General features: G+C 34.2%; 1 protein-coding gene across 8 annotated transcripts in view; it reads right to left on the bottom strand.

Annotated features, from left to right (window-relative positions):
- CCDC18 (coiled-coil domain containing 18) overlaps nucleotides 1-16,565 on the bottom strand; it is a 171,610-nt gene that overhangs the window by 77,611 nt on the left and 77,434 nt on the right. For all 8 annotated transcript variants that reach the window (XM_075999855.1, XM_020283117.2, XM_075999857.1 and 5 more), the window contains 5 exons: nucleotides 14,327-14,469; nucleotides 9,897-10,060; nucleotides 9,165-9,378; nucleotides 4,977-5,076; nucleotides 4,269-4,385 (listed from right to left, as the gene is read on the bottom strand). In XM_075999855.1, coding sequence (XP_075855970.1) covers nucleotides 4,269-4,385; nucleotides 4,977-5,076; nucleotides 9,165-9,378; nucleotides 9,897-10,060; nucleotides 14,327-14,469 — 738 coding nt within the window. The remainder of the gene's footprint in view (nucleotides 1-4,268; nucleotides 4,386-4,976; nucleotides 5,077-9,164; nucleotides 9,379-9,896; nucleotides 10,061-14,326; nucleotides 14,470-16,565) is intronic.

Here is a 16,565-nt window from a genome sequence, read left to right as displayed (position 1 = left end):
AGCAACCTCAAACTCCGGGGCTCAAGCAATCCTTCTGCCTCAGCCTCCTGAGTAGCTGAGACTACAGGCATGCATCACCATGCCTGGACAATTTTTTCTATATGTTTTTTTAGCTGGCCAATTAATTTCTTTCTATTTTTAGTAGAGATGGGATCTTGCTCTTTCTCAGGCTGGTCTCAAACTCCTGACCTCGAGTGATCCTCTCGCCTTGGCCTCGCGTATAAGGCAAATATTAATAGATCTCAAGAGATAGATCACAATACAATAATAGTAGGAGACTTCAGTTTCAGCAATGGAGAAATAATTGAAGCAGAAAAATCCACAAAGAAACATTACAGTTAAACCACATATTAGACAAATTAGATCTGACATTTATAAAACAGTTCACCCAAGTGCTGCAGAATATACATTCTTTTCATCAGAATATGGAACATTCTCTAGAATAAACCATAGCCTCAGCCACAAAAAAGGTCTCCACAAATACAAAAAAGTCAAAATCATATCAACTATCTTTTCTAACCTTAAAGAAATAAAACTAGAAATCAATAACAAAAGGAACTTTGGAAACTGTATAAGTACATGGAATTTAAACAACATACACCTGAATGGGTCAATGAAGAAATTAAGAAAGAAATTTAAAAATTTCTTGAAACAAATAAAAATGGAAATACAAAATATCAGAACCTATGGGACATGGTAAAAACAGTAGATAGAGGGAAGTGTATAGCAATAAATGTCTACATCAAAAAAAATAGAAAAACTTCAAATAAATAGTCTAACAATGCTCCTCTTGCTCTTAGGAACTAGAAAATTAAGAACAAACCAAACCCCAAGTTAATAGAGGAGAAAAAAATTATCAATAAATGTCAGAGCAGAAAAAAATGAAATTAAGAATTAAAAAATACAAAAATCAACAAAACGAAAGTTGTTTGTTTAAAAAGATAAACAAAGTTGGCAAACCTTTAGTCAGACTGATTAAGAAAAAAAGAGAGAAGACCCAAATAAATAAAATCAGAGATTAAAAAGGAAACATTACAACTGAGACCACAGAAATACAAAGGATCATTAGAGACTATTAAAAATTATATGCCAAAAAGTTCGAAAACCTAGAAGAAATAGGTAAATTTCTGGACATATATAATTTACCAAGACTGAACCATGAAGAAATAGAAAACTTGAACAGACCAATAACAAGTAATGAGATTGAAGCAGTAATAAAGAGTCTCCTATGAAAGAAAAACCCAGTACCTGATGGATTCACTGCTGAATTCTACCAAACGTTTAAAGGAGAACTAATACAAATTTTACTGAAACTATTTCAAAAAATTGAAGAGGAAATACTTCCAAACTCATTCTACAAAGTCAGCATTACCTTGTCACCAAAACCAGATAAGGACCCAATAAAAAAAGAAAACTGTAGGCCAATATCCCTAATGAACATACATGCAAAAATCCTCAAAGAAATACTAGCAAACCAAATTCAACAACACATTAAAATGACCATTCACCATGATCAAGTGGGATTCATCCCAAGGATACAAAAATGGCTCAGCATATGTAAATTAATAAATGTGATTTATCACAACAACAGAATCAAGAACAAAAACCATATGATCATTTCAATAAATGCTGAAGAGCATTTGATAACCCTTTGCACTTGGATGTCGAGTGTGACTCAACACGGTTAGCAAAAATTATAGAGATTAAAATTACTCTTTTAATGTATCAATAATTTGAAATATAAAAAAATCCAAATAAATAATTTTGTATGAAAAGAAACTCCAGATTGTTATTCTACTGCCATGCTTGTAAAATCTGAGGTATTTAAAAAATTAAATCTCAAGTAGAATAAAGGAATTGAGAAAAAAGCAAGCGAGTGCAAAGGGATAAAATTCAACATCCCTTCATGATTATAAATGTTCAATAAATTAGGTATAGAAGAAAAATACCTTAACACAATAAAGGACATATATGACAAATCCCCAGCTAATATCATACTAAATGGGGAAAAATTAAAAACCTTTCCACTAAGAAGATCTGAAAGAAAACAGGATGCCCATTTTTACTCAACATAATACTGAAGTCCTAGCTACGGCAATTAAGCAAGAGAAAAAAATAAAGGAGGCATGCAAATTAGAAAGGAAGAAGTCAAATTTGCCTTATTTGCAGACATCATGATCTTATATTTAGAAAAACCTACTCAAACTAATAAAGTTGTAAGATACGAAATCAACATACAAAAATCACTAGCATTTCTATATGCTAAAAGCTGAAAAAGCTGAAAAATCAAGAAAGCAATCTCATTTACAATAGCTGCAAAAAATAAAATAAAATACATAGGAATAAATTTAACCAAAGAATATACTGGGGAATGCTATACAACTGCTAACCTCCAGGCTGCAGACCTGTACTGGCCTGTGGCCTATTAGGGTTCAGGCTACACAGCTCCACCTGCCCCCCCTCACCTTTCCCCCAAGTCCATGGAAAAATTGTCTTCCATGAACCTTGGGAACTGAGGTGACCAGCAGGCAAGCTAACGAAGCTTCATCTGTATTTACAGCTGCTCCCCATCACTGGCATGACTGCCTGAGCTCCCTTCAAGCCTCACCCCCATCCATGGAAACACTGCCTTCCATGAAACCAGTCCCTGGTGCCAAAAAGGTTGGGGACCGCTGCTATAGAACGCTGGTCTGGGCAAAAATTTTTTTTGTGTAGGACCTCAAACACACAGGTAGTGAAAGCAAAAATAGATGAATATGATTACATCAAGGTAAAAAGCTTCTGCACAGCAAAGAAAACAAGTGATGAGAAAACCTACAGAATGGTAGAGAATATTTACAAACTATCCAAAAAATGTTCAACATCATTAGTCATCAAAGAAATGCAAATCAAAACTACAATGAGATATCATCTCACCCCAGTTAAAATGGCCATTATCACAGAAATAAAGTATAACAAATGCTGGTGAGGATGTAATAAAAGGGAAACACTTATACAGTGTTCGTAGGGAAGTAAAGTAGTAGAGCCATTATGGAAAACAGTACGGAGGTTTCTCAAAAAACTAAAAATAGAAGTATCATATGATCCAGCAATCCCAATGCTGGGTATATATCCAAAAGAAAGGAAATCAGTATATTGAAGAGATATCTGCCTTCCCATGTTCACTGCAGCTCTCTATTCACAATAGCTAAAATATAAAATCAACATATATCCATCAACAGATGAATGCATAAAGAAAATGTTGTATATATACACAATAGATTATTATTCAGCCATAAAAAAGAATGAAATTCTGTCATTTGCAGCAACAATGGATGGAACTGGAGTTCAACATGTTAAGTAAAATAAGACAGCACAGAAAGACAAATATTGTATGTTCTCACTCATATTTGGGAGCTAAAAAGTGGATCTCATGGAGGTAGAAAATAGATTGGCAGTTACCAGAGGAAGGGAAAGGAAAGGAAGGAAGGAGGAGAGGATGAAGAGAATTTGGTTAATGGATATAAAAATACAGTTAAGATAGAAGGAATAAGTTTTAGTGTTAGTATAGTAATGAAATTACAGTTAACAATAATTTATTATATATTTCAAAATACCTAGAAGAGAAGAATTTTAATGTTCCCAAGACATAAAAAAAGATAAACGTTTGAGGCAATAGATAACACAAATAACCTGATTTAATCATTACAAGTTATATATATCTATCAAAATATCCCATGTATGCCCCAAATATGGGTAGCTATTATATATGAATAAAAATATTTTTTAAAAAGAATTCTTATGCTTAATAAGACGCTTATAAGCACACCTAAAATGTACCATTTAATATTTAATTGTATAAGAAAAGAAAATTAGGATACATTAAAACAATGAATGTTACATGACTTTATGAATAATTTTATAGGTCATATGTGCATGAGGTAAAAATACAGTTAGAGAAAATAAGTCTCCCTCCCATTGTGTTCCCTCCAAAATGCAACCAGAGTTATCAGAATTACTTACAAATCCTTCCAGAGATAATTTACACATATTCAGACATGCGCACATTATGATAAACATGTGACACATTGATATAATAGAAATTATATTTAAAATAACATTAAGAGGAGAAAAATGAATATAAAGTAGCATGTACAAGATGATTAAAATTATGTAGTGGTTTATCATATGTATCCTATAAGAAAGCCATATTATATGAACAGGTGCTTACAGTTAAGGATTTATTTTTTTTAAAATAATTTAAAATATGTAATTTAAAAATAATTTACCTGTTTGTTGCATTCTTTAAGTTCCAATTCTGATTTCTCCAGAGTACCCTCTAATTTAATTATTTTTTGTTCCATTTCTCCTCTATGCTCACGAATGGTCATATCCAAATGTGTAACCTAAATATAAAAGTAACATTAAACTATTGTTAAATTTTATTCTGATGTGAAAACTTGTTTGCTTGTAATGTGCTTTCAAATTGCTTATCGTGAGTATAACTGAAACATAAACTTACCTCAAATAAATTATTTTTAAAAAGAGGAAAAATAATCATTCTGTACTAATACTGGTTCATGAGCTCCATATATATTATAGAAACTTAATAAGATATGATTATGGTCATCAATAACAAAATGATTCAGATTTCATATTATGTTGGATAAAAACTGCTAAATAACGCTTTCTAAATATTTTTGTTCCTCCAATACTTAGCTGTGAAAGTAACTCATTTAATTCCATTTTCTTCTGATACAAGGTAATATTTAAGAGATAAAAAGGTTTAGACACTAACCCTTCTCAAAATTTACTTAAAATTTGTAAAATACATCGAGATAAAAAGAGATGACATATTTCTAATTAAATAAATCTTATGTGCAGAGAAAAAATGCTATAAAAATATGTCCATTTAACAAAAAATTGGTAACCTCTGAAATCTTGTGTGATTGTTTCATAACAGAAAATTTCATTAAAATATAAATAAGGAAATCAACCTGAGCTGCTCTTTGCTTTAGCTCCCAATTTCTCTCCTTAAGTGCCTGATCCATTTCAAGGAGCTCTTGCTTTTTATCTTCAATCTCCATCTTGCATTCTCTGCAATTGATCAAAGGAAAAAGGTCAAAACAAAGAGTAGAAACATAATAGTTTTTAACAGTTAGGCCAATCTGATTACCTTTCCTATAAATTAAAAGCAATAGGATATATGTAACTAACTCAGATTGAAATGACTAATGTTATAAAGAAAATTATTGACATCAATGCTATCTATTTATCTATCTATTTTTAGAGACGGGGTCTCCCTCTTTTGCCCAGGCTGGAATGCAATCACCTAATGGTAGCTCACTGTAACCTTGAATTCCTGGGCTAAACAGATCCTCCCGCCTCATCCTCCCCAGTAGCTAAGACTATAGGCATGTGCCACCATACCGGGTTAATTAAAAAAATTTTTTGTAGAGATGCGGTCTCACTGAGTTGCCCAGGCTAGTGTTGAACTCCTGGCCTTAAGTGATCCTCCTACCTCAGCCTCTCAAAGTGCCGGGATTACAGGTGTGAGACACCATGCCTAGCCAGTACAATTACTTTAATAGAGTGTTCTAGAAAGGTACAAGTTAACTCAAATTGTAGTATTACAATTTAAGTTAATTGTTAAAGCACTCCTAGGATGTTAAGATTGAATCCATATAAGAATTTAAAAAAATATATATCCACATTTTTTCATACACAGATCAAGAGATTGTTGGAAAGTCTTTTACATGTAACAGCTATGACTTTATTACTATTGAATGAGGCATTTATCTCAAGATTGGTATCCCTGATAGTCATAGTTCAGTCAATGACCATAGTATTTCTCATGGGAATTTTACTCAAAATAACACCTTATATATAATTATTAAAGTCTAATATAAAAAACTTTTTAAACATTTAAAATAATTTTTAGCCTTCCTAAAACCCTAACTTTATATTATAAAAATGCTTAATATTAACACAATTTTAAGGCTTTTACCACTCTGATGCTTATGATCAGAGAATTTTAATTTGAAACTCTAAGTCTGATATAACAAAGGCTGAAAACATTGATTTTGAAAATCTTCATGATTTTCCAGTCTGAAATATGAAACAATATTGATAAAGGCACTGAATTTTTAAAGGAAAAATCTGAACTTCTTTAATGGGCTGTTTGATATTCTTCTAAAAGTCTCAAGAGTTATAAGTCTAAAACAAATATTCTAAAAATAATATGAAATTAATTCTAAAGAAAACTCTAACTGCTGCTTATGCAAATAGCTGAGCTTCCAAAATTCATCTATTAACTAGAACTCAAGATTTCACTTTTTTCACTTTTTACTTCTTTAATGGATTCATTTATTTAACATTGATTTAGCAAATATTTATTGTATGCTTCCTAGATGGCAGAGTTCTGAATGCTGTGGATTTAACAGTAAACAAGACAGATATATCTGATCTCACAGAGTTTACATTGTAATAGGTCCAGGAGAAAAGATAGACTATAAATAATAACTAAAAAAGAAAAATATTATAATAGTAAGTGCTATGTTAGAGCATTAAATTACTTTAGGGTGAGTAGTCATGGAAGGCTCCTCTGAGGTAATGTGAAGAGCAAGAAGAAGCTGGGCATAGAACAATTATTCTAGTCAAAAGAAACAGCTATGGGCAAAGTCCAAAGGTAGAAACAAACTTAATAAATTTTAAGTATAATAAAAAAGGCCAGGAGCAAGGAGAGTGGTATGAAATGAGGCCAGAGAAGTAGGCAGGAACCTAATCATACAGGGCTTTGTATTCTAGGACAAGGTGCTTAGATTTTTTTAACTGTGGTAAAATATATATAACATAAAATTTATCATTTTAACCATTTTAAAGTATATAATTCAGTGGCATTAAGTATATTCATAATGTTGTACTGCAATTTATCAAAGGAAAAAGATCACCACCACCTATTACAGTGCTTTTTTCATCATCCCGAAGGGTAAGCTCATACCCATTACCAGTTATAGCAGTTATATTCCATTCTCCCTTCCCCCCGAGTCTATAGCAATTACTAATCTGCTTTCTATCTCTATGGATTTGCCAGTTCTGAATAGTTCATATAAATGGAATTATGTAACATGTGTCTGGTTTCTTTCACTTAGCATGTTTTCCAGGTTTATTCACACTGAAGCATGTATCACTATTTTATCCCTGTTTATAATGGTTTAATATTCCTATATGGACATACCATATTTTGTTTATTCATTCATCTGTTGATGGACATTTAGGTTATTTTCACTTTTTTGGCTATTATAAATAGAGCTGCTAAAAACATTTATGTACAATTTTTGTTTGAATACCTGTTTTCAATCCTTTTGGTTATATAATAAGGAGTGTAATTACTAGGTAGCATGGTAATTCAATGTTCAACTTAGTGAGGAATGCCAAACTATTTTACAACATAACTGCATTATTTTAGGTTCCCTCCAGCAATGTATAAGGGTTCCAATTTCTCCCCACACTTGCCAACACTTGTTATTTTCTAGTGTTTTTCTTTCTTTCTTTCAGTTTAGAAACAGTGTCTCACTCTGTTACCCAGGTTAGATAGAGTGCAGTGGCATGATCATAGCTCAATGTAACCTTGAACTCAAGTGATTCAAGTGATCCTCCCACTTCAGCCTCCCAGGTAGCTGGGACTACGGGTACACTACCACACCAGATTAATTTTTTTAATATATATATATTTTGTAGAGACATGGTCTTGCTATCTTGCTCACACGGTCTCAAACTCCTGTCTTCAAACAATCCTCCCACCTGGGCCTCCCAAAATGCTGAAATTACAAGCATGAGCCACCATGTTAGCCTGGTTTGCCTTTTTTTTTTAAATGACCACCCCAGTGGGTGTCAAGTAGTATCTCAATGTAGTTTTGATTTTCATTTGCAAAGGAATTTGCATTTTATTCTGAATGTTTTGAGAAGCCATTAGAAGTAATATGATCTGATTTATGTTTTAAATCATAAATCTATTTTGTGGAGAATAGATTATACAGAGGGGTTTTAAGAATCTAAGCAAGGAGACCAGTTAGGAAGCCACAGCAATAGACCAGGTGAGAGATGTTGATGCTTGTGCTAAGGTGGTAACAGAAAAAAAGGCCAGGAAATCAATAGATTTCAGAATATGTTTTGAGAATAAAGTTGGCATGACTTGCTAATAGATTGGATTTTAAAAGAGATGGAAAGAGGTAAGATTAATCTTGCTGATTTTTGGTTTGAGCAATTATATGATACTGAGATAGGGGAAGAGCAGGATTATGAGGAAATAAATGAGTTCTGTTTTGGCCATGTTTGAGATACCTCTTAAAAATATCCAACTAAGATGACAAGTATTTAAAACTACATGAAATTTACCAAAGATGAGTCTGTGGAGAGAGAATAATATGAATCCTGGGGACAACATTAAGGTTCTGGGTCATCTTGATGCTCTTTATCCTGTTCTTTCATTCCACATTTTTATATCCTTATTTGTAACTCTGTTTTCCTTTTCTAAATCTAAATTTCCCATACTTTGGCTCTGGTCTGGCTCTCTACCTCCATTCACTATAGATGTGTACTGGCATAGAATTGTGTGCTGGTATGGCATTTTATGCTATCAGTGCTAATCTAAGAACCCAGACATTAGAGTTGGACAGACTTATATTTAACTCCCTTCTTTAGACCTACTACTTGTATTAATATGTCTTTGGCATTTTACTTAATTTTCTCAAGCTTCAGTTTTCTCAACTATAAAAAGGTGATAAAATGTATCTGATAGGTTTGCTATAAGGAAATGAGTGAGAGATCACATGTGAAGTCCCTGGCATAGACCTGGCATAAAATAAGGGTTTAATATAAAGCACATTATTATTAATTTTTTTGCTATTAGCCACTACTATACACTTGTCCAATCCTTTTTTACTACTATGGCCAATACAAAATGGTCCCAAGACTGAGGATGGAAATTTTGGCAGCCAGTAGCAATGGATGAATTAGTTAGATGAAGCATAGTATGGGCTGACTAGGATGAGCCACAGTGAGCCAAAGGCAGTTGAGAAGTTTAGACATTTAGAATTCAACAATAAATTTTATTATATGACCCAAGGACTCAAAGTAATAAAATATCTATAATTGTGCTTATCATTTCTTATTATTTAACTCACCTAAGTTCAGCTGTGAGGTCCTTTATAGTACTGTATTTTTCCTCTAATGATAACTGAGCCTTCTGCAGCACATCTCTCAATTCCTGGAGTTGTCTTAAAGTACTTTTTAATTCTCCATGAGCATTCTGTAGTTCAGTCTCTAGTGCTTCTCTTTTCTGCAAGGCTTCTGTTAGTTCAGTTTCAGTATGGTGCTGTAATTTTTCTAACTCTTTCACTATTAAGAGGGGAGAATAATTTTAGAACTATATATAAACCATTTTCATTAAGAACTTTATAATAACAATGATTACGAATATTCCATTTTTGGCTCACGCCTGTAATCCTAGCACACTGGGAGACCGAGGCAGGAGAATTGCTTGAGGTCAGGAGTTCGAGATCAACCTGAGCAAAAGCAAGACCCTGTCTTTACCAAAAATAGAACAAATTAGCCAGGTGTGGTGGCATGTGCCTGTTGTCCTAGCTACTCAGGAGGCTGAGGCAGGAGGTTTGCTTGAGCCCAGGAGTCTGAGGCTACAGTGAGCTATGATAACACTACTGCACTCTATCCAGGGCAACAAAGCGAGACCCTCCCTCCTACCCCCCAAAAAAGAATATTCAATTTTATTCATCTCCAAGAGGCAAAATACTGACCATTCATTGTCCTTTCCAGCCCCACCATCTCAAAGTCTCACTTTATTTCACTTGTCAAGTATAAATAGGCAGGCAGCTAAGCTCATCTAACCCATTGCTTACCACCATTTGTTTTCTTTTCTAATTCTGTCTTTGTCTGATCTAAGATCATATCTAATTGAGAAAGATGCAATGCTTTGTTTTCTCCATCTCGTTTTAAGTGCATTATTTCTTTTTCCATTTTAGACAGCTCTTCTTTGTACTGATCCATCTCAAGCTTTACTTGCCTAATTAAAGACAAACAATAAAACAGATAATTTGGAAACTTAAAAACCAACTGACTTGCCTCTGACTAAAGAAAGTCTACAAGTTCTATATGGACAAATATCAGCATAATGTCTAATCAGAATTTTACATCACCTATTACATTTTTTAAAATTCTCCAACTAAAAGACTACTTCTTCACACACTACATACCACTAAATACAACTATATTACCTGGCAATATTTAACAAGGCTAACATTCTTTTCAATCTAACTACATTTAACTGTAGCTTTGTATGTATTGAGAACATCCAGGGATAGGCACCTCATTCATCTGTAATTTCTATTATCTGCAACAAAGACAATAAAGAAGCTGAGCAATTATTCATCATAAAGACCATACTATTAATACTCACAGGAGAGCCAAGTCAGTTGTTTTTACTCAGAGCTTTATTATTAGTAGTACTATCTTTTTTAGCTTTAAAAGAGACTAGAGATTCCTAGAGTAGGGCAACTTCTCTGCTTTGCAGATAAGGAAATTTGAGAGTTAGGTGAATTGTCTGAGATAATAAAACTAGTTATTGATAGTGATAGGGTCAGGTTTACTAATTTTCAGTCAGTCCTGAGCTTATTACAATATGGAAGCTCCTCTATAAACAAATCAACATACTGTTTTAAGTCCATTTGTTGGTAATTGCAAATAATCACTAATTAAATAACTGCTAATGTTATACTTGATAACAGGAAGAGTTATCAAGTTCATGTTCCTTTGTTTCAACATTTTGTTTTTGTTGTTTTGGTCTTTGAAATTTCCTAAATTGAGTTTGCAAGTAGAAACATTTCTTTTCTAAATTTCTAACAAATCTGGATTTGTTCATAGGGTTTTAAACTTGAAGTCCACGAGTGAACTTGAGGAAAACTATAAAACTCCTGAAACAATATGCTAAATTATACATGTATAATGAACATGTGTACATCTATGTATAGAAAATAATCCATACCTTTTACCAGATCCTCAAATATGTTCATGGACCAACTAAGTTAAGAACTACTAGATTAGACAAGTACTAATGACCCTTTAACAGTTTTAAAACCCCAAGTAAACAATTTTTAGCTTGACCAATTAGCTTCTAATATTACAGTAGATATAAAACAGATAATTAGAAAAGAACAATCAAAAGATGCTGGTATATAGAGCCAAGAGCTGACAGCTTTTCAGCAAAGAAGTTGGGGAAAAATTATAAAAAACACATACAAGAACTTAAAAAACACAGCAGTCTATAGGTATTTAGTAACAAGCAAATAGAATTCTATATGCCTCAAAGGTATATCTATATGTCTCATTAGGGTATCAGCATATTTTAGCATGGTATAGATATAACTAATGTATATGATGATAATTCTGAGACACCAAGAGAAGGTAAAAATGCCAAGAAAACATATATTTTAGAAAATATACTCTAAATATACTCTAACTTCTTTGAGTTCCAGCTTCCTTATTTTTACAAACAGGAATAATAAAACCAGATCATAGGGCTGTTTTGAGGTTGAATAAATTAATGTGTCTACCTAGCACATAGTCTGGCACACAGAAGGTACTCAATTAGTTTCCCTTCTTTTTTTGATGTCCCTGGGTAGGCTCAAACTAGTTTCCTTTCTTTCTGTATGAAACTGTCTTTAACTCTAAAACAGATCAAAGGAGAAATACAGATATATTTTAACTCTAATACCTTTGGGAGAAAATAATAGAGTTTAAGAAATTATAGTTCCAAGAGTGAAATAAATAATAGTGGGAACAGAGAAAACAGAAAAGTCCTCATGAAGAAAAGATTTCTTAGAACTAGGGTACATATTTCCTATAAGATTTAATTATTTAGTTCATAAGCTTCCTATCAGTATTTAGGACTTACTGTTCCTACTGAAAGTGCCTATTAGCTTTAATCAAGAGGAGTTTGTTTTGCCTAGAAGTCAAGAGAGTAGGGGTTAAAAAGGAAGAAGCAGTTACTATTCCCTCCTCCCTTTTTTTGAGCAAGGTCTTGCTCTGCTGCCCAGGTTACAATGCAGTGGCATTATTGTAGCTTACTGAAACATCAAACTCCTGGGCTCAAGCAATCCTCCCGCCTCAGTCTCCCAAGTAGCTGGGCTACAAGTGTGCACCACCATGCCCGGCTAATTTTTCTATTTTTGGTAGAGACAGGGTGTTGCTCTTGCTCAGGCTGGTTTTGAACTCCTGACCTCAAGTGATGCTTCTGCCTTGGCCTCCCAGAGTACTAGGATTACAAGTGTGAATTACTTCCTTTTTTTTTTTTTTAAGTGAACCAGAAAGCAAGATCAACAGTTAGAGCCAGGATGGGGAAAAATTGTCAGAGTTTTGAAAGAAGAGACAAAGGAGTAAAACAATGTTTTACAAGAGTAAAAAAAATTATGATTACCAGGCAGCATTAAGGGAATACTTAAAGTTTAGCGTTAAGAATTTAAAGCACGACTAATCAAAATGGTTATATTTCTAGGTTATATCTGGTTATATATCTAGGCTCAGTAAATATGCAGGCATGGAGTAGTCTAAGTTGGACATACTCAGTGCTACATAACACAACTAGAGGGGTAAGGAAGTTGTGGGCATATGCAAATTAGTGATTTTAATAACTAACTAGAATTGAAGACTGGTAAAGAAAAAAGAGAAGGCATCAGGGAATGAGAGAGTGGTGAAACCAATGGATTAGAGGTCCTGGTTGGGTCAAAGAATTGTTTGAGTTGGGGTTTTAGAGTGAATGAGGCAATAACATAGTAGTAGATACATAATATTCAGGTTTTGGAGAAACTGCAGATATTAGAAATGATAATGACTAGGGTAAACCATGGAAGTGAGTGGCTGAGGTATGTTAGAGATCAGGATCACTAGACAACAGGAATTTTAAAAAATAAGAAGTCAGTGGCTCACGCCTGTAATCCTAGCACTCTGGGAGGCCGAGGCGGGCGGATTGCTCAAGGTCAGGAGTTCGAAACCAGCCTGAGCAAGAGCAAGACCTCGTCTCTACTATAAATAAAAAGGAATTAATTGGCCAACTAATATACATAGAAAAAATTAGCCGGGCATGGTGGTGCATGCCTGTAGTCCCAGCTACTAGGGAGGCTGAGGCAGGAGGATCACTTGAGCCCAGGAGTTTGAGGTTGCTGTGAGCTAGGCTGACGCCACGGCACTCACTCTAGCCTGGCAACAAAGTGAGACTCTGTCTCAAAAAAAAAAAAAAAAGTCAAGGTGTCTGAAGGATCAGCTAGATGTATATTGAAATACCCAAGAATAATGACAGGAATGGTGTTGTAGACAGTAACAGTAAGTCAGGTGGTCTATAGGTGCCAGCAACAGAGAGGGATGATATGATCTGATGACACAAGGTTCATGGAGTATAACAGTACACTATACCTCATGCCTTGACTCCGAGTACAGGAGCTACAGGGAAAAGTTTTTACATTAGAGGGCTGCAGGGGAAGAAGCAATGTTCTTAGGGGAGTGTCAGGTTTCTGTTACAGCAAGAGAAAAGAAGTAGTGAATATAGGGGCTGTCTCTCAGAATGGACTATTCCAAAGGGCATAGAAGTCTTTCAGGAATTGGAATAGGGTGGGAGAAAGAAACAGAATATATGTAGAGCTTTTTTGGAATTATTGTGAGAAATGAAAGTTGACCTGTAAACATAGGGCTTCTTGTGGTATCTGGCATAAACAAGGATAAAGTTATAATATTAGTCTTTGTGAACTCACAGTAGACTACTGTTAGTGGGTAAACACCTATCAACAGAAGAAAGTAAGTCTGAAGAACTACAGTCTTAGCCTTAAACATGGAACAGCTGCTTGACCCTGTTGAGAGGGTGGAGGACAGCTAGGGAAGCAAATTGCTACTCTGAGCACAAAGGACCCTGTCAATGACGGAGAGGGAACCTGGGGATATGTGGTTTCAGCTACAGTGCATAAGTTCATTCTTGATTTCTATTGTTAGAAGGATGGACTAACTATATTATTAATGTTAATTTTTGTTGACAAAATGTAAGAGGTCTAAAGGAGCTGGGCATTGCTTTTAGCTGATGAGTTCTTTCTTTGACCAATTAAATACTGATGCCTGAACCCACCCCAGCCAAATTAAATTAGAATCTTTAGATTTGATTTAATCTAAAGGTGAGACCTAGGCATTAGTATATTTTACAAGCTCCATTGAACATTATGTGATTTTGAAACTCAGATACTACTGATACTGACATGGAAAGGTAAATAAAACTAACACATTCATATTTTACCTGGCAGAACTAGTAAGCTCAATAACTTTTTGCCTTTTCAAATCTGCTTCATGTGCAGCTGATTCACATTTCTCTTCCATTTTTCTCAATTTTTCAGCTGAACTTTCTCTTTGTTTTTGAAGCTCTTGTTCCAATTTTGATACCTTGTAAAGTAGTTTTCAGTAAGTATTTTAAATTCAATCACAGCTCAACATTATTCAGACAAAAGATACCTTTATAAATATGTAGGCTAGCTTATCATCCAGTTTTAAGATATATCAAAAATACAAAGTACAGACCAGGAAGCAATGTTTTGAAAATATAAAAGCACAATTTACTTTTTAATAATAAAGATATTTCACATACATATTATGTATTTAGTGAAGTGGCCACATTGTAACACTAAAGTGTCATAAGGCATTATAAAAATGTAACAAAATAGTAGTAAATGTTCTTCTTTTTATTGTCCCTATATGAAATGTTCTTTCTTCTCCTAAGCCATTCCTTCCCTTTTTCACAAATTGTCTTATTCAATGAAGGATTCTTAGATTCCCATCCAATCTAAAATATTACAACTTGCATTTGTTCCCATCATAACCATCATAAATCACTCACTCTTCCTCTGTTCTATTACATACGATAAAAGAGGTAATCTTCCTCCTATATAAGACAAATCCCATCATGGGTGTTCTGGATTCATTTCCTATCCAATTTCTCAGGGATCTCATACTGACTATCTCTGCTCTCTCCTGTACCTTCAATCTCTCTTTATACTTTTTTTTTTCTTTCTTTTTTCTGTCACCCTGGCTAGAGTGCAGTGGTGTCATCATAGTTCATTGCAACATCAAATTTCTGGGCTCCAGCAATTCTCCTGCCTCAGCCTCCTAAATAGCTGGGACTACAGGAGCATGCCACCGTGCCTGTCTACTTTTTCTATTTTTTGTAAGGATGGATTCTTGCTCTTGCTCAGGCTGGTCTGGAACTCCTGGCCTCAAGCAATCCTCTGGCCTTGGCCTCCCAAAGTGCTAGGATTATAGGCATGAGCCATCATGCCCAGCCTTTTATACTGTTTTTATATATCAGCATTTAAACATGTTCAAGATTTTTCTTGTAAAAAAACTTTTCTTCATTGTAGAAAAACTTTTCTTCATACCCCTACTTTCCTCTATCAACCATCCTTCCTTTACTCTCATTCATAGCCCAACTTCTCAGAGTTTTCTATGCTTGCTGTATCATTGTCTCACTTCTCATTCATTCTTCAACCCATAGCAATCAAGCCATTCCATAGAAACTGTAAATATATCACCAGTGCAGTGACCTCTAAGTTGTTAATTCCAATGGACACTTCCCAACCTTCATTTTAGTTGGCATTGATTCCAGCAGCCCATGACACTAACTGTCATTCCTTCCATCATGAAATACTTACTTTGGCTTCCACGTATCACATGCCTCAGGGATTCAAGTCAATTTTCCCTCTCCTCCTTACAAATTCTCTCCCTAGGTAACCTCAGTCACTTATGACTTCAATGAACATTTATATGATTGTGATCTCAAAGTTAACCTCTTGCTTCTACCTTAATATCCTCCCTGTTCTTCTAAAATTCTTCACTTCAGAAGTAAATATAGATTATAATCCATTAATATCTATCCCTTCACCTCAAGTTGCAAGAATAAAATGGAAAAAGTACCCACATAAAAAGGGAAGGGAACCAAGGAAGATCTACCTTAATTATTTTTTTCTTTTTTTTACATTTTTTAGCCTCCATTTCCTGGTGATGAGATACCTATTTAATTCTTGATTAAATAGCACACACAAAACAGAAAGAATCTAAAGATAAGCAATAATCTGAAAGGATCCAAAATGGAAACTATGCAAAAGGGAATATGAATGAAACAAAGAAAGAAAATATACTATAAAATTACTCTAAATAATGAAGAAATTTATAGATATAAACTTCTATAAAATCTCAAAGAAATTAAAGAAAAGAAAAAATCTTTTTTTTTTTTTTTTTTTTTTTGAGACAGAGTCTCACTTTGTTGTCCAGGCTAGAGTGAGTGCCGTGGCGTCAACCTAGCTCACAGCAACCTCAAACTCCTGGGCTCGAGTGATCCTTCTGCCTCAGCCTCCCGAGTAGCTGGGACTACAGGCATGCGCCACCATGCCCGGCTAATTTTTTATATATATATCAGTTGGCCAATTAATTTCTTTCTATTTATAGTAGAGACGGGGTCTCGCTCTTGCTCAGGCTGGTTTTGAACT

This window comes from Microcebus murinus, chromosome 2 (assembly GCF_040939455.1).
Source record: "Microcebus murinus isolate Inina chromosome 2, M.murinus_Inina_mat1.0, whole genome shotgun sequence".
NCBI lineage: Eukaryota > Metazoa > Chordata > Mammalia > Primates > Cheirogaleidae > Microcebus > Microcebus murinus.
Note: the sequence above shows the minus strand (reverse complement) of the source record. Positions and strands in the feature narration are given on the sequence as shown.